The sequence below is a fragment of the Macrotis lagotis genome, chromosome 6 (assembly GCF_037893015.1).
Source record: "Macrotis lagotis isolate mMagLag1 chromosome 6, bilby.v1.9.chrom.fasta, whole genome shotgun sequence".
Lineage (NCBI taxonomy): Eukaryota > Metazoa > Chordata > Mammalia > Peramelemorphia > Peramelidae > Macrotis > Macrotis lagotis.
The window spans coordinates 1,734,467-1,755,764 of NC_133663.1; the positions used below are offsets into that span (position 1 = coordinate 1,734,467).

Consider the following 21,298-nt stretch of genomic DNA (forward strand, 5'->3'; position numbering starts at 1 on the left):
TATTCTTCCCACAGTTCTCGAAATGGAGCAGAGGTGGCGCTCTCTTCCAGGCCCCAGCAAGCCTTGTCTCTCTGCTCTTTGGGCTTCAGTCAGCCCTTTTTGGGTCACTCCTGCTCTCCTGGGAACCCCTTGTCTCATAGCCCTTCTGCTGAGACAGCCGGACAGCTCCGAGCTAGTCCTGTGATTGGTGTCTCCCTGGTGGTTTATGTTCTCTTCCTCCTGAAATCACTGGTGATTTCAGTCTTTTTCTCTCCTGTCCTGGTCTCCCACTTTCTAACTCCCTCTCCTTTGGCGGAGGCAGGATCTCCAAGTAGATTGGCTAGCCTCATTTTCCCATCTGAGCTGGCTCCAGTAAGACGGATGTGGGGCCCTGCCCTGCCCTGGCCTGCTCTCCCTCCCCCTTTTGCCTTTGGTAATCTGTGGTGTGGGAAGCAAAGAGTCCAAAGAGGTGCCTTGGGCATCAAGTTAGGGATTGTTGTCCCTCTCTGCTGATTGTGTTTGAGTGTCCAGCCTCCTAGTCTGTGGAGCATGGTCTCATCAGCCCCTCTCTTTGCCCACATGATCTAGAAGTCCCTGTCTCCAGTTCACCTTGTCTTCCCAAGCTGCCTGCCGGCCCTATGTCTGATCATATGCTTCGTGTTCCCTGTGCTGCTGCAGCTTCTCCTGCCTGCCCAGGACAGGACTGCCTCAGACACTAAAGAGATTTTACCCTTGTTTTTCTAAGCTGGAGCCAACTTGGGTGCCTGAGAGTACCCGGGCCAAGGGCTTTCTGAACTCAGGCAGAAAAACCTGAGGGAAAGCACCTGGAGTGACCCTTGGAGGAGGGTGCAGCTGGCTCCCTTGGCATGACCATGTGGGCCAGTGACCTGTGTGAGTGGTGTGAGTATGTGTGTGTGTGTATTTGCATGGTGTATGCATGTGGGGGGGGTGAGCATGGGGGGGTGTGGGCACATGTGAATGTGGGTGGTGTGTGTGTGTGTGTGTGTGATGGTGAGAGTCCGTATGTATTAGTGATGTGTGCAGAGTTGCCTTGTATGAGGTTGTGGGGCAGACTGTAATGAACACTTGGCAGTGGCAGAGTGTGGTATGAGGATGCCCTTGGGCACTAGAGCCTTGGCTCTCCATGGACAGTCTACTTTTGCCCTCAGGCCCTGGCAACATCTCTTTTGGGGGCCCTGGGCCAGGGGCCTCTCCCATGATACTCCCTGTTGGGCAGATCCCAGGCAGCATTTAGCTCCTGTCGACGGCCTTGTCATGGCCCCTTAGAATCACTGCAGAGCTTCTTGGTACAGCCTCTGCCTGAAAGGGCCCCTTTTTGTTTCCTAGAAGAACATCACTGAGCCCGAGCAGAAAATGTCTGCGCACCTCACCTTCAGGTCGTTGTGCACTTATTTCAGGTAAGTGTTCTCAGAGGCCTACCCTGGACCAAGTCTTGTCCACAGGGGCCAGGGCCACAAGGAGGGCAGCGGGTGGTACAAACCAGGTAGGAGAAGGAAGATGGCAGCAGAGAGGGCCCAAGGCTCAATGACTTTGGCCCCCGCTGGCCCCATTGAGGTCCCCCAAGTGGAAGGAGTTCAATGCAGAGGGCCAGACCCCTCCCCCCCACCCAACATCACTTGCTCAGGGCTGGGGGGAGGGCTCCTGCCTAGCTGCCCCGGGGATGCTGCAGAGACGCACACCTGCCTTTTTCTGACCCCAAGGGTACAGACCCTTGCTCATGGGGCTGCTTGTGTTGTTACAGTGGCCGTGACCCTGGGGGTCTGCTGCTGCTCCCCGAGAAGGGAGGCTCTGAGGGGCTGGATGTGCAGGAAGTGCTGGCCGTCATGGACATGCTGCAGGCAGCGGCTGCCCGGGAGGTAACTGCTAGCCAGGCTTCTCCCCAGGGGTGGTTTGGTCAGCTATAGGCCTAGGTTACTGACTGGGATTCCTTTATACCTGGTGGAGATGGTCCAATGATCAGGAGAGGAACTCTTGAAAAGACGTAAGGGTTTCTGTTGGCTCATGGCTCCAAAGAGATGGGGATGGACCTGGCTGTCGGGGGCTTCTCTGGGGACCCTGCATAAATTCCTGGCACGTTCACTCTCTCACGCCTTCCACTCCTGTGTGACTCTAGTGGAATCTGTAGAGCTCTTCCTTAGTCTACCCTTCCTCTTTGTGTGCACCTCTGTCCCTGATGACCACTAGGAGGAGTAGATGGTTCAGATGACATGAGGGACCGAGCCTGGAGAGAATGACCTTGTCCTAAGACACCAAAGCCCTGTGAGGGGTTCAGGTCTTCTCCCCTAACTTTATCAGTCCCCATTCATCAATGGGCCCTGAAGGAAACAGACCACAGGTGGGAATTGTCCAGAAGGTGACCAGAAGCAGAACCAGGGACAAAGAAAGGAGATTGGCTGGCATGGAGAGATCCCTTCCATCTCTGTCCATCATCCATCTGTTCAGGGAGGGAGAATGCAAACTTGGTGGCCCTCCTCAGGGTTCTGCTCATTGAACTCCACATCATTGGAGCTTCTTGAGCCCTGAGATGTGGCCGCCCTAGATGAGGCTAGAGGAGGCAGATGGAGCCGTTCCTGGCCTGGGTTAGCAGATGGCTGCCTTGGGCCCATCCAATTTAGATTATAACTCTGTTCTACCCATAGAGTTGGAATACATTGGGTACTAAGCCACTAGAGGGAGGTCTTACCAGGTAGGTGCACCCTTGCACTACCCTCTTTATGGTTAGAATCCAAATAGCAAGAACATTCCTATCTTCCAAGTAGGCCACTGCCACCACTCTTTCAGTTTGAGTTTCCTTCACAAGGAACCATTTTCTCTGTATTTTTAAAAATCTCCAGTCTGAGCTCTCCAAGAGCTCTCTTTGGAAGACCCCATAAGTGTGAACTACTCCCTTGCTAATCTCTTCCTGTGGGCCACCTTGTATCCGTGAGGATTTTTCCATTCGGTCCCCTAGGATCTCCCTTCTGTGAACCCCAGTCTTTGAACACCCTACATGAAGTCCCACCGTCTTTTTTGCCTTGGAGACTATTAGCTCACTGAAGACTGAACCAGGCCACAGATGGACCTGCAGACCTCCACCCCCTCACCCCCACCCCCGAGGCAGCTCTCCTATTTGCCTTGTCGTGACTTTCTCATGGTGCTGAGTTGAGCCTGTGCTTCTTCAGTGGATCATCAGATGGCCTAGACTTGAGGCTACTGCTCTCCTCTGGACACTGCCCAGATTCTTGGCGATCTTCATAATGACATGGCAACCAGAATGTATGAGCATGCCCCCCCCCAGCATGGTTTTATTGGGATACACAAGAGCATCCTCCCTCAGCCTTCCCCAGAGCCTTCCTCAACGAGTGGCTGTGATGGATTTCTTGTTGGCCTATCAGGAGGGACAGGTCATTGAAAGGGTACAGGATTCCTGTTGTTTGGGAACCAGCCTTGCTGCCATAGCTGACCCGCTGCTAGAGATCTCTTGTGCCGCCCCCACCACCTCATTTTCTGTGACGTCGGCCCCTCCCTGTATCTCACAGGAGGCCCTAGTCTGTGGCTGTGTATCTGGACAGGTCTTATTCTGGGTGAGCTTTGGAGCTGAAGGGGCCACGGGTCTGCCCGGATTCCCCTCCTGTCTGCCTTGTGCTTCAAGAACCCAGGCCCACTCTGCTGCTCACCTCCTCCTAATAGAACAGTGGGTGTACTGGGAAAAACCAGAAGTGCCTATAGCCCAGAGGGGCCCTCTTGGGCACTCCTGTTCTTCCTCATACGTCTGCCAGCCCCAGGGAGCCTGGGCAGGTGCTGAGGACTATACCTGCAGACACAATTATGTGGGAACCCCTAATCTTAAAAGCCACTCCTGAAGAGGCCAGAACTCACCAGAGAGCTGAGCTCCTCCCTCCAAGACAGCGACTATAATACCCTGGAGATGCTCGCCTGCCAGACCCTCACGAAGGAAGTGACTTCATTAAAAGTCAGGAAACCCAGGATACTCATGAGGCTGTGATCAGCTTTTAGGGATGGGGGTGCATCCCTAGGAGGAACGGCTGCAGGCGCGGTCAGCACCCTGAAGAATTGAACAATGAGACAGAGTAGCGTTTGAGGAGCTGAGTGGTATTCTCTTGCCATCCCCAGGGGACCCTCTGGCAAGAGGTTGTGGCCTGAGGAAAGGACAGCTGTGACATTAGACCCCTTTCCTTCCGAGTCTCCCCTCTCTCAGGGATGTTAAAATCCATGGTCCTGTGCAGAAGGCCTGGAGATAGGGATGGTGGGTGGTGGTGGAGACGTGTGAGCCCATCTTCTTGTAAAGGGAGTGAGTGAGAGACTGACCCCCAGCCTTGTGACTCCAGTCAGTATCTGTTGGTGACCTCCTCTCTTGGTCTTCTCTTGTAGAGTGACATGCTGATGCAAGCTGCAGTCCCTGGGGAAAGTGGCATGACCTCTGGGGAGAGTGGCCAGGCCTTGTTCTCCCTGTTCTGGGCAGTGCAAGGGAGTCTGCTATCCTGGTGCTACCTGCAGCTCAAGGGCAGTGAGCCGCAGGCCAAGAAGCTGGCTGTGGAGATGGTGGAGAAATGTGAGTTGTAGCCCCATAGCTTGTCTGACCCTCTCAAGGCCCTGGGGGCAGACTGACTCCCACCCAGTTTTGTGGGATGTGGGTTCCTTTGACACATGGGACCGTTGCAGCTCCCTGGGCAGTGTTGGGTTTCCACTTGTCTCCTGAGCACCAAGCCTGTGATTTCCCTGCCCCCATGACAGTGTTCTGTAGAGAGGAAGAGAGTCTCCTCAGTTAGGATCCCTTGGTGCGCCCCCCCCGCGCCCCCCCCCAGGCTTTCGTGAAAAACCTCTAGCTAGCTCTGCCTCTGATCAGCCTTCTCCTGAGCCTGTCTGCATCTGTGTCCTTCACACAACCGTAGAGCTGCCACTGAAATGTTGGATTCTTTTCCTTTCATTTTGTTAGATGTGGGACAGTTCCTGGCCGGCACCAGATTAGTTTTGCGGTCACTTTTGTCTCAATACAGTGGGAAAAAAATAGTGGACAAATTGGGGAACTCTGTGTTTGCCATGGCCACCCGTCAGCTGGTGAGTAGCAGGGGTGGCGCTGGGCATGGGGATGGTGCCAGGCATGGGGGTGTGGCTTGTATGTGCTCCATCATGCACCTTCACTTGCCTCTGCAGGTCATCTTCCTGCTGGACTTCTGTCCCCTGGACATCCCACACTTGGCTCTCCTGAAGGATTTCAGCACCTTGACAGAGCTTTTGAGGGACCTCTGCAGTGACCCCGATGGAGAGCCTGACAAAGTAACTCTGGCCTCTTGTTTTTTCTGTGCAGCTTGGGGAACGACCCCTTCCCCTCCTCTCGGCCTGCCAGATGTCATTGCCCCTTCCTTTACTTGCTTCCTGGCCGTCCTGTCCATAGTTCAGAGGCAGAGCAAGGGAAGAGGGCATCTAGCCTGGATAACACAGGGCTGGGCTATACACCACATCACAGATCGCAGTCCCCAAGCTAAGATGCCAGAGGAACAGGACATCTGACCAGAACCCAAGGAGCAGTCTGGCTCAGGGCAGACATCCAGCTAAGATGTCACCCACGTGGCTCCTTTGGGGGGATGGGGGCATGGGTGAGGCTTCCTGGGGAGACCCAGGCCCCTCAGAGTGTACCTTTGATGGGTGGCTCTTGGGTGTTTCTTGTCTAGATGGATATGGAAAGCTGGCAACAAGAGCAACCGGTGGTCTTGAATACCTGGGCAATGGAGTCTGCTCATAACTATGAGAACAACTGCCACGAGGTGGCTGTCTTCCTTAGCCCAGGGGCCACCTCTTTTGAGGTGGAGTTTGATGACAAGTGTGAAACAGAGACAAGGTCAGTCTGCTGTCCTGTCCCTGCCCAGCCTTGCCCTCCCTTCCCCTGCAGAGGGAGCAGAGGAGAGTAACGGAGGGCCTTCTTGTGACAGGTATGATTATTTAGAGTTCACGGATGCTCGGGGGCTAAAGACACGCTATGACACCAGGGTTGGCACCGACAAGTGGCCCAAGGTGAGTGGCATTAGTGGAGCCATGGGAGGACATGGGATGTGGGTTTGCCAAAGGCCGAGGAAGGGTTCTGGGGCCATCCGTCGATGTCTTCCCCTTCTGCTTTTGAGGAGGGTTGGGTTTGGGGAAAGGAAGCCACTTGGTTTGTTCTGAGCTTGCTCTGGTGATGGGACCCCTCACCCAGCCACGTGGGACCAAACACCTCTTTCCTCTGTTGTTGCTCCCTAGAAAGTCACCTTTAAGGCAGGCCCCCAGCTGCACTTTCTCTTCCACTCTGACAGCAGTAACAACGAGTGGGGCTACAGGTTCACTGTCACAGCCTACGGCCTGCCGGACGTGGCCATCTCCTGGGGCCTGGACCTGCAGCTCCTGGTTTCCAGATTGATGGGACGCCTGGCTTCCCAGTGCCTGACCTTGAGAGCCGATCGTAAGTGATGGCTCTCTCTGCTTACTGCGGCCGCCTCAGGGCAGTGAAGCAGCAGAGGGCAGGCAGTGTGGGATGTGGGATGGGCAGCTGGGCCTGAAGCCAGGTGCATCCAAGCCAGATCACTCAAACTAGCTGCAGGGCCCCAATCCTGGGCTGGGGGTGTTGAAGAGTGACTGCTAGGGCTGAGGATGTTGAAAAGTCACCTCTTTTCAGAGCTGGGGGATGATGTGGGCCTGCCGGTGGACAAAGTGACACCCATCCTTCATTCGCCTTTGTGGAAATCGGTCTTCAGGCACCAGCTGTGCCCCGATGGGGTCCCGGGACCCTGTGGGCCCATTATGCCCTCGGATGGCAAAGAGGTGGGCATTCTACTGGGGAGCTTTGGGGGGGCAACTGGGAGGGACCATGGCTTCCCCGGATGGATGCTAGAGACCTCAGCATAGTGCCCAGCTTGAAGGAAGTGTTGGTTAATGGGAGTGAGCCTTTCCCCAGCGGTCAGGCCCCTGAGGACCACTCTCCTGGTGCTTCCAGCATTGTACCCATTGGAACAAGACCACCCCCCCCCAGCCAAATTTTGCTAGGATCGACTGTGACACCGAGCATATCAACACTGACCACTGTCCAGGGACCAGGTGGTGTCAGCTCCTAGACCTGGCCCATTGTCCTTGTTCCTGTCAGGCTTCTGTCAGGGATTTCTCCTCCAAATGACTGCAGAGACTTTCTGCCCCCTGAGCTCTGGGGTTCCCCATCCCAGGCTGCTGCCCTGCTCACCCACATTTAGTTCCAGACTGTTTGACTGTCCCCTCTCCTGGGCATCTTGCTGAGGAGATGCCTGTCTGGGCCTCGTGGGTAGGAGCTTATGATTTCATCTTGTTTTCCAGAGTCGGAGCCCTCAGGTCAACGTCTGCCGTGATCTCCTCGTAGACTTGGCACAGTCAGACCCTGCCCGGGGCTTCTGGGGGCAAAGTCCTGAGCTTGTTCAAGGACTCACACAGGCATGTAAAAAACAAGCCCCGCAGACAGATAGCGTTGCCGGTTCCGCTGTGGATCGAGCCGTGAACGCCGCGTTTGCCGCGTTGGTGTATCTCACGCCGCAGCTGTATGAGAAGCTGCAGAGCTATGGTAACTGTCCCCTGCCGGGCCGGGCCGGGCCGGGCTAGCTAGCGACAGAGCTGCGCTGCTCTCGGGAAGTGCCGCCGCAGGCAAGAGCAGGTGCCAGGGGCCCAGGGAGAAGCAAGATGAGTGACTATCTCCCAAACCTCATGCCTTACCATTGCCTCCATTGGGAGACAGGACATGCCCCAGGCAGTTCTTGGGCATAGAACTAGGACCCATGTGCCCCTGTCTTCAGGACGACATGAGGGGTGCATGGATCGCAGGCTCTTTGGGGAAGCTTCCAGGGCTAGCAGGGAAAGAATGCCATTGCAGAAGGCCTAGCCTTGAGGCAGCAAGAGCAGCTGGGGGGAAGACTGAGGAAGGCCTCCTCGAGGCTATGGCTAGCCTGGGTGCCTCCTGGCCTTCAAGCTTAACCCTCCCCCTGTGCATAGCCGCTTCTCCTGAGCTTCTTGGACTTCTGGCATGGTGGTTGGAGGCTTCCCCAATTCTGGACAAGCTAACTTGAAGACCCCGACAACCAGGCAGAGGGGGAGCCCTGGCACAGGCCCGGTGCCATCCAGGAAGCTTGGGGTGGCCGGTGGCCTATGGGGATGGGGGATTGGCACAGCCAGGGCTTATTGCCAATCCTTCATGGAAGGACAAGTGAAGGGCTGGGCCTTCAGGGCCCCAGAGTTCTCTCACTCCTGTGGTCACTGGCTGGGACTGGGTCCTGTGGCTGATGTGTGGTGGGGCTTTGACATGGCTTCCCTGCTGGCATCCCACAGTCATGATGTGGAGAAATTGGATGTGGCACAGTATCAGTAGACTGGCGGTCATTGGCTGCAGGGGAGATGGGACAGTCAGGGAGGCCCAGCAAATTCCATGTGCCTCCTGCTATGTTCATGTCACTGCAGACTGTCTGGGAGCTCCTTTTATATCAAAGGGGACTTGAGAAGTGGGCTGGCTGCTGACAGGACCTCTTCTCTTCTCTTCCCCAGTTAATAGCGGGGGCCAGGCAGTGCTGAGTGAGGACTTTGCCCAGGTCTACGCCCTGGCTGATGGAATCAGGATCTGGATGGTGAGCTGCTCCTTGGGGAGGCCCTTCCTGGCCCTGTTGACGCTGGGCTCTTTTGAAGGGGGGGGGGTGGATGGCACAGTGGCCTTGGCCTTGTCCTCAGCCAGCCTGGGCCTCTTCATGGGCTGGTCCCTGCCAGTGGCACACCCCATTTCTGGGATCTCCCTCCCTGCTTGTCCCATGACAGCTTCAGAACCCTAATGACTTGGGTCTCCTCCTCTTCCCAGTTAGAAATGAAGCAGAAATTCCTTTTGGACAAGGGGGATGGTGTGGAAGGAGAGAAGGCTGAGATGGAAGAGGTGAAGCCAGAGAGCCTGGGTGAGTGGCCTTTTGGAGCAACCTGGTCCCCCTTTTGACATCTGAAGAGTTTTGAGAGGCTGCTGATATCAGAGCAGAGAGGCCATTCAGCACAATTATTAAATACCTTCTGTGTGGGATTCCCCAGACTTGGCACCAGTGAAAGAGTTGAGGCGTGATGCATCCTTGGCCTCCACACTTGGGACAGAAGGGGAGAGGGGAGGGCACAGACTTGGAAGAACTTTCAAGGGCAGAGAGATGCCAGGAAAAGGGCACCATGATGGGTGTCCACACTGTGACCTTGTGCCACCTTTCACCCCTCAGCCAGACGGTGTGCTCAGAAGGGTCTTTTGTTGCTGCAATTCCTGCCCATGGGAGCACGACCCAGAGCAGGTTTGTGGGAGGCATCAGAGGGCCCAGAGGACACCATCCACGTCCAGCCGCTGGGCCGCTGGCAGCGGGGTGGTTCTGTGGGGGAGGAGCACTTTCAGGCCTCTGGGCCTGAGAGCCCCCATTCTCAGGCTGAGACCTCTCTGACCCCTTCTGGCAAGACCTTGGAAAGGAGCTGGTCTCAGCAGGAAGACATGGCTTCTCCTCCATCCACACCAACCCGCAAACCAGCCTTCAGTAGGGGCCGCCTGAGGCTCCTCTCTTTCAGATCCATGGAAGAGGCCCGGCCAGTGCCCACAGTGACTGAGAAATACCCCCTCCTCAAGGACGTGATGGACTTCATTAAGGACCAGGCACTTTCCCATGACAGGTGAGCTTGCTGTAGCTGGGGGGCCAGGAGGCGGGCCCTTGCAGGCCTTCTCTGCTATTGGCCTTGGAGTGAACAGCTTGGGGACTTGTTAGCCCAAGTGCTTCTCCCAGACTGGTGGGTGTGTTGGGCTGCTGATGATCGCAAGCTGGGAAGGTGGGCACCCAACAATCGTGTGTGTCCCCCAGCGTTTTGAAGGTCCTTGCTCTGAAGAAAGCGCAGGCCAAGAGCATCCTGGATGCCCTGGAGACAACGCAGCGCTGTGTGGAACTCCTGGGGCAGCCTCACTGCTTCCACCCTGCCTGTCTCCTCTTCCTCCTGGAGCTACTCAGCTGTCAGAAGGACTTTGCCGAGTGAGTGGTGGGGGGTAGGCTTGACCATCTTCTTTGCGGGGTCCCCGTCCTGTCCTTGGGTCAGACAGGCTTCCCCAACCTCTGTGACTGCTTGCCGGAGATGCCAGCCCAAAGACCAGGGCTCGGCTGTCTCCTGTGTCACCCGGGCTGCCCATACCCATGTGTTTTTAGCTATTTTGGACACTTGGAAGGCTGTGGGGCAGAGCTGCACAGAGAAATCAGACATGCCTACTACCGACTGGTCCAGTTCCTGGTGGATGCCGTGAAGGACTTTAGTGACCTGAAGGACAGGTAACAGGAAAGCACACAGCCAGGGACCTCACCACCACCACCTCTGGCATCTTACTGCCTGCCTTTGGTTCTGGGTCTACAACATGAGGAAGTAGGCTCGATGACATCTGAGGTCTGACTTGGGGTGCCTACCAAGGCCTCAATGTGCTGCCCACTGGGTCATTAGGTTTCTAATGCCACAGGCTGTACCCAAGTGAAGCCATAACTGGACAGGTTAGTTATGGTTATCTTGGAACAAACACCTGAGAGGCATCGGAGGAGGTGAAACAGAAATGGTTTGAGAATTTGGAGGTTTTTTGGTTTTGATTGGGTCTGGTGGGTAGTGCCTGCATGCAGTGCCCACTCCCACAGTGGCCACGTTCCTCGAGGGCTCTGAGTGTGCATCCCTAGGAGCTGGTGACTCAACTCCTGGGTTGATGGTTGTGGGATCAGACCTGGCTGAAGCAGGGAGACCTGACCCACCCCTCAGTCAGTCTTCTCATGGGCTTTCTAACTAGAATGTTCCGGGTCCCTTCAGGTCACTCCTCCCCGCCCTGTCCTGTGTCCAAGCATCCTTGCTCCATCTTTTGGACATGGGCTGGGAGCCTGGCGATCTCCCCTTCTTGGTGGATATCCGGCTGCCAGAGCTGCTCATGACCATGTCACAAGAAAACATCAGTCTTCACGATAGGGTAATTTGGTGAGTCTGTTGGAGAAGTGGTCTCCCCAGAGGAGGAGGAGGAGGATGGGGTGGAAGAGAAGCAATGTGGGAGGGAGAATGCCTCTGAAAATGTGGTAGAAGGCCGGTCCCACCCACCAAGTCCCAGAGGGGATGGAGATTGAAGGGAAGCAGGGAGGGGTGGCATGTGAGAATGTGAGTGTGACTGGGAGGTGAGCAGATGAGCTTGGGGAGAGGAGATGTGGACAAGTAAGCCGCCTTACCTGTTGGCATTCCCAGTAGAGCTCCTGCTTGGGACCCTTTCTTAGCTCCTTCCATCGCCCTCGTCCAGGCCTTTGGTGGTCTCCTAAAGGCAGTTAGCATTGCCAGAGTGCATCTATGCACCAGACCTGAAGTCAGGAAGACTCATTTCCAATCCAGCCTCAGACACTTCCTGACTGGGTGAGCCAGGCAAGTCGAAGCCTTTTTGCCTCAGTCTCCTCTGTAAAATTAGCTGGAGAAGGAAATGACAAACCATGCCATATCTGTACCAAGACTCAAGACCGCTCCACTCTGATCTGCCCTGTGGCTAGAACAGAGATCGGATGGCAATGTCCCCTTTGGACCTCTGGACATCTGCTACGGGAAGCCCCACCCTCTTAGGCACTGAGCATCCAGTCAGATTGGCTTTCTGGCCGATATCTCCTTGGCCTCCACCTCTCATGTCCCTAGCTTCTTCCAAAGTTCAGAACTCCTCCATTCTGGGGGAATGAGTACCTGTTGACCAACTGATGGATGTGTTTGGAGTTGGAGCTCAAGGTCCAGCCAGCTTTGGGTCCTCTCATCTGACCATGTCCTTTCCTTTCAGCCAGTGGAGTGAAGAAGAGGAGATGGCAGACTACAAGCAGGCATCAGAATGGATGGAGGAGTGCCAGGATGGAATGTTTGAGGCTTGGTATGAGAAGATTGCCCAGACGGACCCTGAGAAACAGAGGAAGGTATATGCAGTGGGGGGCATCTGGGAGCAATGACCCAGGTCGCAAAGGGAGGCCATGCTGTCAACCTGGCCAGCCCTCCTCAGTGGTGCCATTTCTGATGTTGCAGATGCACATGTTCATTGCCCGCTACTGTGACCTGTTAAATGTGGACATTTCATGTGATGGATGTGATGAAATTGCCCCCTGGCATCGCTACCGCTGCCTCCAGTGTCACGACATGGATCTCTGCAAGACTTGTTTCTTAGGTATGGTTCCCTCCAGGGACTGGGGGGTTGTCTGCACCATCTTGGCTGCTTGTGCCTGAGCGGGTGCCCCGCCTCTGTGCGGGCATGGTATGGGGGCTCATTCCTCTTGAGGAAATTCCTCCATTGTGGGAATCTGACCCACCCTTGTCCCCCAAACTGTCTGAGTTCCCTCTTTCACACCAAACATTGTATAGATAGGGTTTTCATCAGCCTGGGTCATGAGGCCACTGCTCCTACACCATGCTGAGCTCAGCCTTCCCACCAACTTGTGCTTTGTTTTGGGGTCAGCCATGTCCTTTCCCTTGTTCACAGACTGCCTCTGACATCCCCTAGGCCAGAGCATTTACCTGGGCTCCCTCTTGTCACCTCCTCTTCTCATGGAGTCCAACACCAGAAGCCAGGGCAGTTCTGCCTGCTTTCCTTCCCTGTCTCTTCCCCCCTCCCCCCCCAAAGCACATATCTCGCTAGAGCATGTGGTACCCCCTGGGCAGACGCCTCTTTACACAGACCAACCCTCATTTGCTTTTTGCACCCCTCCATCTCTTGAGAGCACTCAAGAGCCTCCTTTCCCTTTGAAGCTGACTCTGCTGGAGAACTCTGTGAAGACCTTGGCCTTCTACTTGTCCTTCCTTGACCTCATTTCTTCTAAAAAAATTATTTAATGTTAACTTGGCCAGTACCAGATTGTTTCCATGATTATCACTTTGTGATACTCTTTGAGATCTGAACCAATTCAGATGAAATTGTGGCCTGCCACCACCCATTTCTCCCTCCACTACAAAAGCTTTTCCTTGCAAAACTCTTTTGTATGAGATAATTTTCCTCATTTTCCCCTTCCTTCTCCCAGTGTATTTCTCTTTCTTACCCCTTCACTTTTTTTTTTTTTTTTTTAGCTTTTGCAAGGCAGTGGAGTTAAGTGGCTGCCCAAGGTCACACAGCTAGGCAGTTATTAAGTGTCTGAGGTCAGATTTGAACTCGAGTCCTCCTGACTCCAGGGCCAGTGCTCTATCCATTGCACCACCTAGCCGCTCTGTCCCCTTCACTTTTTAAAACCATCCCAAAAATAATAAATTCACTTCTACACCCTCTTTCTCTGTAGAATCCTTTTAACTGTCTTAATAAGTGACAAAATTCTTGGAAGTTACATGTATCTTCTTCATATATAGAAATGCAAACCTTATTGAATCCTTTATGATTTCTCTTTCCTGGTTATGCTTCTCTTGGATCTTGTATTTGAAAGTCAAATTTTCTATTTCCCTGTGGTCTTTTCATTAGTGATACCTGGAAGTCCTCCATTTCATTAAATATCCATGAAGATAATAGTCAGTTTGTTGGGTCCATGGTTCTTGGTTGTAATTCTAGCTCCTTTGCCTTTAGGAAGACATTTCAACCCCTCAACTCCTTTAATTCAGAAGGTGCTGCATTTTTCGTGATCCTGGCCATGGCTCCATAATATTTAGGTGGTTTCTTTATGACTGCCTGAAGTATATTTTTTTTGACTGGCCAGCTCTAGAATTTGGCTATTCATATTCCTAGGGATTTTCATTTGAGAATCTCTTTCAGGAGGTTATTGGTGGATTCTTTCAATTTCTATTTCCCATCTAGAATTCAGATATTAGTGCATCAGCTTTCCTTGATACTTTCAAGGAAAATAATTTTTAGACTTTCAGGAAATTCAGTCATTTTTAAATTATCCCTCCTTGATCAGTTTTCCAGGTGAATTGTTTTTCCAGTAAACTATTTCATATTTTCTCCTACTTTTTCATCCTTTTGACTTTGTTTTATTGTTTCTTGGTATCTTGTGGAGTCATTAGCTTCTGCTTGACCAATTCTGATTTTTGAGGAATTGCTTTCTATAGTGAGCTTTTGGACCTCTTTTTCCATTTGACCAGGTCTGATTTTTTTTTAGATTTTAGATTTTTGCAAATGGGGTTAAGTGGCTTGCCCAAGGCCACATGGCTAGGTAATTATTAAATGTCTGAGACCAGACTTGAACCCAGGTACTCCTGACTCCAAGGCCAGTGCTTTATCCACTGCGCCACCTAGCCGCCACCCCCCCCAAGTCTGATTTTTAAGAAGTTCTTTTCATCCTTTTACTATTAGACAAATTCTGTTTTTTTTAAGGTGTTTTTTTCTTTCAGTGTTTTTAGTGTCTCTTTTTCTAAGCTATTAGTTCAGCTAGGGCACAATGGATTGAGCACTGGCCTTGGTGTCAGGAGGATCTGAGTTCAAAACAGCCTCAGACACTTAATAATTACCCAGCTGTGTGACCTTAGGCAAGTCACTTAATTGTAATTGCCTCACATCCAGGACATCTTTAGTCATCCTGATCCGTATCTGGCCACTGGACCCAGGTGGCTCCGGAGGAGAATATGAGACTGATATGAGACTGGTGATATAGCCCAGCCCCCCCATTCCAAACCAATCCCTGTTCTTGTCATGTCCGAGAATAAAGGACAGACAACAAGAGCAATAATTCTTTTTTTTATAGTTGTTTTGCATCTCCTTTCTTTCCCCAATTTTTCTACTACCACTCTTTGCTCTTTCTTCAATGTTTCCTGTTATTCTAGACTTGGGTCCAATCAGCATTGTTTTTGAGGCTTTGCTTGTAGGTTTTGGGTTTTTTGGACATTTGTTGTCATCTTTGGAGTTTATGTCTTGGTCTTCCCTGGCATCAGAGTAGTTTTTCTATGGTCAGGTTCTCTTATTGTTGTGGCTGTTTGCTCATTTTTCAAGGCTATTTCTTGACTTTGAACTTTATGTTAAAGTTGGGCTCTGCTTACCTGGGGGTGGGGAGGCACTGTACAAAGCTTCAGGATTTTTAATGCTGCTATTTCCAGAGCTTCTTTGGGGGGGGGGGGGGACCTATGTTTTCAGTGCTTCTGAAGGTTTTGTGATCTAAGGAGAGGTGTGGACACTACTCTCTTGATTTGCGTATTTGCGTTCTGGTCTTTATCCAGCTAGAGCCCCTGTTCCCCTGCACCAACAAGCTCTAGTCTCCTAATGGCCCAGAATCTGAGCTAAAAGTAGGCAGAGGCTGTGGAGCCAGGGCCAACCCTGGGGTGCCCGGTCATCTCCTGGGACCAGCTCCCCTTTGCTGCCACTAGAAGCCCCACACCAGTGACCCAGCCCTCTCCTGCTAGCCTCCGGAGTCACCTTGGGTTGGAAACACATCTTGCCCCAACCTCTGCCATCTTGGCTGTGCCCTCAACTCACCTTCCTTGTCTCTCAGAGACTCTGGGATGTCAGTTCCCCTCTTCAAGATTTTTGTCCCTTTGACCTGGACCCAAACATCACTCTTGGTCAAACCCAGAGCCTGCACCATCCCTTGGAAGTGAAATCACCAGTAAAGTGGCCCAAGGTCTTCCTTGTGCACCCCCAGTGGGGAATGGTCAGGCTCCCTCTGCCTTGTCTCTTTCTTTCCAGGCAGCTCCTTTGAGTAAGTGGTAGTCTTGCTGTCCTCGCATCAGGGGATGGGGGTCAGGTAGATGGGCATATAGCAGGCATTGTATAAAGGTGGCTGCAACTCACTTTTAGTATTCTGGGACAAAGTTGCCTTTCCTTTGAAGTCATCCAGGCTGGTCCAGGCCCTCCTGTTACAGGGACTCAGACAGATTGGGGGTTGGCATTACTTGAGGATCTACTGAGACCCCTCTAATATGGGGGCCTCCTATGCCAGGTGTCTGGAAGGCTTCAGGTCAGGCTGAGCTTGTCAAGAGCCTCAGCCCTGATGCTGACTGCTCGTGCCATCTTGGCAAAGGAGGAAGGAAAGAGGCCTCTGCTGGTGCCTTGGTTTCCTCTTATGTAGTGGCAATGCCAGTGGGCATTCCTGGCAGCACTTGGCATTGCTACCTTCACTGGAACCTCACAACTACCTAGGGTGGAGTAGAATCTAGAGCCTCGTGGCTCTGGGGGCCCACTAAGGCTAGGATGCTATTGCCTTGATGCTGTCTGTAAGAGAACCCATTTTTCCATAGCACCCTGTGTTGTAATTGGTTCACATTAGTAGATGGGGTCCTTGGGAGAGCGGGCTGTGCCAACATCAGTGAATCCTGAACTTGAGGGAAGCGTGTCCTCTCCATCCCCTGGACCTGAGGAGGGACCAGGGGCTTGGATAGGTACGAGAGAGCCATATGGTATGGGTCACGGCTCTGGCACTGTGACCAGAGAAGGTGTCTGGAATGGTCTAGAAAGAACGAACAGATGGGTGAAACCTGACAGAAAGTTCAGGTCTGGGGTAGAGTGTGGGCAGGGGCTCAGTGATAGGGATTCCAGGGTCCCCTCCTCCTGATGACTCCCTGCCCCTGGGGCATTGTGGGGGGTGAGGTCATCTGATGTTCACCTACCTCCTCTCAGGTGGGGTGAAGCCAGAGGGCCACGAGGACGACCACGAAATGGTGAATATGGAATACGCCTGTGACCACTGCCAAGGGGTGATTGTTGGCCGCAGGATGAACTGCAACGTGTGTGAGGACTTTGACCTCTGCTATGGATGCTACTCGGCCAAGAAATACTCAGACAGGTACATCCTGCTGGCTCCTGGGGTGGGGGCAGTTGGGTGGGTGTGGTCAGGCCCCCAGCCCCAGCAGATGGGTCTTTCTTTTGCAGCCATCTGCCCAGCCATGGCATCACTGTCTACCCCATGGTGACAATTCGCACCAGTGACCGGCAGAGGCTCATCCAGCCCTACATCCACAACTATTCCTGGCTGCTCTTTGCAGCCCTGACTCTCTACACCTCCGACCTGGCCAGTGGAGGCGAGATACAGGGGGAGAAGCCGGACTCTAGGGCCCAGCAGGCTGCCGCCGCTTTGCAGGGTCAGTGCTTGCAGCTCATCGGAGACTGCCTGGTGAAGGCCCAGCGGGCAAAAGGTGAGTCTTGCCTTCCCTGACCTCAGGGCCCTGGCCTCAGCAGCATGGCGTAAGGGTGCCAATGTCCAAGTACAGCCATTGGAGTAGTGTTTGGAAAGAAAGGGGCCCCAGGATGAAAACCACCAGAGCGTTTCTGGGGGTTGGAGAGGCAGATGTGAGCCCTCTCAATCAGAATCCTGGGCATTGGTACCCAGGCCTTTGCTCATGTCATAGGTCTCTGGGAGGTGGGGTCCTTTGAAGCCCCATAAGCATAGAAAGTAGACTTTGGGGGGACATCCTTTATCCCCATTTACAAATAGTCACTGCTGGTGAGACAGGCACAGCAGATACATATGCACAATTCTGATGGGAGTCTGTGGGGCAGAAGGGTTAGCCAAGACCATTTCCTCCTGTGAAGAGGGGAAGGGAGGAGACTGGACAGCCAGGAGGTTTGGGGGGGATGGGGAACCTAGCCTTTCTGCTCCTGGGTTCCTCCATCTCTCGCTCTTCTCTGTGTGTGGCCAGGGGGTGGGGACTCATTCCCAGAAAACAAGATGGGCTGTGTCAGCTCTTCTCGAGATGGTGCTGTTGAGACGGTGGAGGAGAAAGCTGTAGAGAAGATGGACAGGGTGGGCCACATGGCAGTGCCCAGCCAGGTAAGCCGGGCACTCCTCCTTGGGGCATCTGTCTGGCAACAGCACCAGCCCCCAAAATGCTGTCTCAGAATCCAAGGGGTGCTCAGGGTGCAGAGGGGGAACTGGTCCTTGGACCTTGTGGCTAGATGGTGCTGTGCTGGCCAGCTGGGGCGCCCAAAGGAGCTGCCTGAGGAGTGAGAGACCCTTGCCACTGAAGCCGTGGAAGGATGCTATCCTAGAGACTGCAGCCCCTCTAGTCGTTCAGGCTCCTTGACTGGAGCCCTCCTTTGACTTGCACTCTCCTCATTTCAGGGCCAAGGAGACATTAGGGATGAAGGCCTCTTGTCAGGTGGCGGTAAGGCTGCTGCAGAAAACGAAAGTTTGTCTTCAGTGAAGGCACAGTTGGGCCGAACCTCCCCAGGCTCAGAGGCGGTCCCCGAAGGCTCTGCTGTCTCTGGGCTCCCAGGTAGAGCTCATTCTTTTGCCAGGGGGCACAGGCAGAGGCCCATCTGTTGCATAACAGGCACCATGGACCTTACAATCTGTGGGGGAAGATGGGGTGCACCTCTTCCAGTCTGTACAGAATTGAGCATGAGCAGGCCTTGAGACTCAGGTACAGCTCTGAGCAGGACAGGAAAAGGTCACCTGGGTGGCAGACAAGCCAGGTCCACCCCACCCTGATCCTTCCCTTGTTGGGGGGTGGGAATCCTACTAATTGGGACCAAGGTCCATTGAGTTTCTCTGGGCTGCCTGCCACAGGCTCATCTCCACTCTGCTAGGTGTCCATCTTCTGCTACCCTGGCCCTTCTGGCCTAGGCATGCCCCTCTGCCCAGCCCCTGTTCTCCTTCACTCCCTCTGCCACCTCACTTTCATGCTGCCCAAAGATAAGCCTCCCTCAAAAACCCACACAGCCTTTGTTATCTCCCTGGATCACAGAGAAGAAAGCCCAGAGGCCTTGAGTTGGATGTCAAGAGAATGATTAAGGAACCCCCAGGTTGTGACCTACAGACTGGTTGGGTCTGGCAGTTGTACCCAAAGACTACCTTCTCCCAAGCCCCAATTCCTGCGGGGATGCGCCCTCCTGCCTTGGTCTTGGCATCAGGGAACTCACCTTCCCTCTCCCCCTCTTTCTTCTTCTCCCCCTTTCCTGGGAGAGAGCTCCCCATGGAGAGAAGGCCTGGTCTCTGCCTCCTGTGATCCCATTAACCTCCGGATCATTGGGTATCTCTGGGGTGCCTGGGACTGAGCACATAAAAATGAAGCCATTCCTGCCCCTGGGAGAGGTTGCTCAGATGTCCACGGGTGAGGACGTTCAGAGGTCTCTAGGATGGCGAGGTGGCAACAGAGCCTCAGTCCTGGGCTGCTTCCAGAAGCCCTTTTTTTCTTCCATTTCTCTGACTCTGGTTAGTCTGCTCTTCTCTACCCACCTTGAACCCAATAGGGCCCAGGGCAGCCAGTCTGGGCAGAGTGCTTCTGCCCTTGCTGAGATCCTCTAAGCTCCCTGCCCCTGCCAGACTGTCACTCACAGGTCACCCCAATAAAGACTTCAGAATCCTGCCCTGGGGAACCCTCACCACCTACCATCCTGGGCACCCCAGGGCCCAGCTTGCAGGGATCACCCCAACACCAGGATCTGCCTTTTTGCTCCTGACATTGCAGGGTTGCCAGAAGGCATGTGGGCCCCGGGGCTGTCTCTCTTTTGTTCTTTCTTTTCCTCATCTCTGCCCAGAATGCACCCTCAGAGTGGGGGATCAGCCTACTCTCCTTCTGGTCCTCCACACTCAATTTATCTTCTTTCTCCCCTCCATTCTTCCTTGTCATTAATAGGTATGTTTAGCCAGAACAGGCTTCCACCCTGGCTGCTCCCTTACGTCTTGGCTCATTTTAAATTTTGAGTCCACTCCCCCCCCCTTCCCCCCCCCCCCCATTGCCTTTGTCTGGGGCTGCCTTGACCTCAGAGTCTTGTCTTGGCCTTGCTTTTGTTACTGGGTCTGTTATTCTGCTAATTTGTCCTAGGCCAGGCTTGATACCGCCCCCCCCCAGGCCCCTTTGCTATTGCTCACCCAGGACCCCAGAACCCCCTACCTGGGCACAGTTGTCTTTGCTGGCTGTTACCAGGTGACTGATCAGCCAGGGATGAGCCATTCTGGCCTCTGCTCTGCCAGGGCCATTCAGAGGACCTTACTGCCAGGGCCAATCCTGCCTCACCTTGAAGAGACAGGAACTGGTGGGTGTAGTGCCCATTGACTGAGGGGTCTACCGACCTGCTATTCTCACAAGGACCCCAATGACAACTTTTAGGGTTCATGAGCCCCTTGTGTCAAGCTCTGGGTTTTGGCCAACCTCAGTGGAGTAACTTGGATTTTCATATATATCTAAAATTACCTGATTCTTCAATACAGGTACTTTATCTATGAAGACTGTGGAGGAAAAAATTTTTCCCCCAAACCCTGAGCAAGTGTTTGCAGAATGCTCCCAGAAGAGAATCTTGGGATTGCTGGCTGCCATGTTGCCACCTTTACAATCGGTGAGAACCTTGGGGTCCAGCAAGGCAAGGGTTGGGCAGTGCAGATGACTGGACAGTTGAAAGTCCTGTCATCCCGCGGGAGCCACTTATTGTTTTCTGATTTTCCTGTCCTAGGTCCCCAAGGGGCAGGACAGGAGGTCACCCTGAGTTTTAGATTATAGGACTTTGAATGTATGCTGGCCCCGTGTCACTTGGCAGCGTCACATTCGTGGCTGCTTAGCTCAGCTGCTTGGGAGGAGGGGCCCAGGCGCTCAGGGCTTCTCTGTGGATGGAGTCCTCCCACCCAACTCCAGGAAGCCCCTTTGGGGTTGGACTTGGCTGCTTGCTGTGGGCTTGTGGCCTTGTCTGGGGAGATAGAGAGCATCAGGTTTTGAATTTGAAAAAAGTGTTTATTGTGGAAAATGAACGTCTTTACACCAACCTGTGGCCTAAAAAGTAACAAATTTGATATGAGTAGCCATTTGGTTTTGGCTTCTAAGAAGTGGTATCTCTGAGCCATGGAAGCTATGGCTTGGCCCTAGGTGCCCGTCGGCCTTCTTCGCACACACAGATTATCCCATAGGCAGCACCTCTCCCCTCCCCCCCCCCCCTTTTAGTGGTCCGGCTATGGTTCACTTTGACTTTTCCTGGGTGTGACCTCCCTTCCCTCTTGCAGGGCTCCACCATCTCCTGGGCAAACCTGGAACATATTCTGCCCCTGATGTTCCAAGTGGTGATCTCCAACGCGGGCCATCTGAATGAAACCTACCACTTGACCCTCGGCCTGTTGGGCCAGTTCATCGTCCGGCTCTTGCCAACGGAGGTGGATGCCGCAGTGACTAAGGCCCTCTCGGCCAAACACAGCCTCTTTTCATCAGGGGATGGGTCAGCCGTATCTGAAGGCTGGAAGACCGTCCACCTGCTTTTCAGCCTGGGGGCCGTGTGCTTAGACAGGTAACCTCTGCTACACACGTCCCCACCTGAGCTTTGTTTGATCTCTCCTGGGGGGTCAGTCTTGTCTGTAGGGAAGAGCACTCTCCTCCTGGGGTCCTCCTAGGGCAGATCTTTGGGGAATGGAACTCCATAGCTCATTAGTTTGTGGGAGGCAACGCCGGGCCCCCG

General features: G+C 53.7%; 1 protein-coding gene across 2 annotated transcripts in view; it reads left to right on the forward strand.

Moving 5' to 3' along the window:
• Positions 1–21,298, forward strand: part of ZZEF1 (zinc finger ZZ-type and EF-hand domain containing 1) — a 54,095-nt gene that overhangs the window by 20,165 nt on the left and 12,632 nt on the right. Inside the window, exons 17-40 of one of the 2 annotated variants that reach the window (XM_074190550.1) lie at positions 1,327–1,397; positions 1,742–1,856; positions 4,372–4,552; positions 4,937–5,058; positions 5,155–5,277; positions 5,673–5,839; positions 5,931–6,012; positions 6,238–6,436; positions 6,650–6,795; positions 7,318–7,558; positions 8,530–8,609; positions 8,834–8,924; positions 9,228–9,663; positions 9,849–10,013; positions 10,185–10,304; positions 10,822–10,983; positions 11,810–11,939; positions 12,046–12,184; positions 16,541–16,706; positions 16,793–17,055; positions 17,560–17,690; positions 17,982–18,135; positions 20,073–20,197; positions 20,853–21,130. In XM_074190550.1, the coding sequence (XP_074046651.1) occupies positions 1,327–1,397; positions 1,742–1,856; positions 4,372–4,552; positions 4,937–5,058; positions 5,155–5,277; positions 5,673–5,839; positions 5,931–6,012; positions 6,238–6,436; positions 6,650–6,795; positions 7,318–7,558; positions 8,530–8,609; positions 8,834–8,924; positions 9,228–9,663; positions 9,849–10,013; positions 10,185–10,304; positions 10,822–10,983; positions 11,810–11,939; positions 12,046–12,184; positions 16,541–16,706; positions 16,793–17,055; positions 17,560–17,690; positions 17,982–18,135; positions 20,073–20,197; positions 20,853–21,130 (3,887 nt within the window). The remainder of the gene's footprint in view (positions 1–1,326; positions 1,398–1,741; positions 1,857–4,371; positions 4,553–4,936; positions 5,059–5,154; positions 5,278–5,672; positions 5,840–5,930; positions 6,013–6,237; positions 6,437–6,649; positions 6,796–7,317; positions 7,559–8,529; positions 8,610–8,833; positions 8,925–9,227; positions 9,664–9,848; positions 10,014–10,184; positions 10,305–10,821; positions 10,984–11,809; positions 11,940–12,045; positions 12,185–16,540; positions 16,707–16,792; positions 17,056–17,559; positions 17,691–17,981; positions 18,136–20,072; positions 20,198–20,852; positions 21,131–21,298) is intronic. The other variant, XM_074190551.1, reaches the window with a different exon arrangement.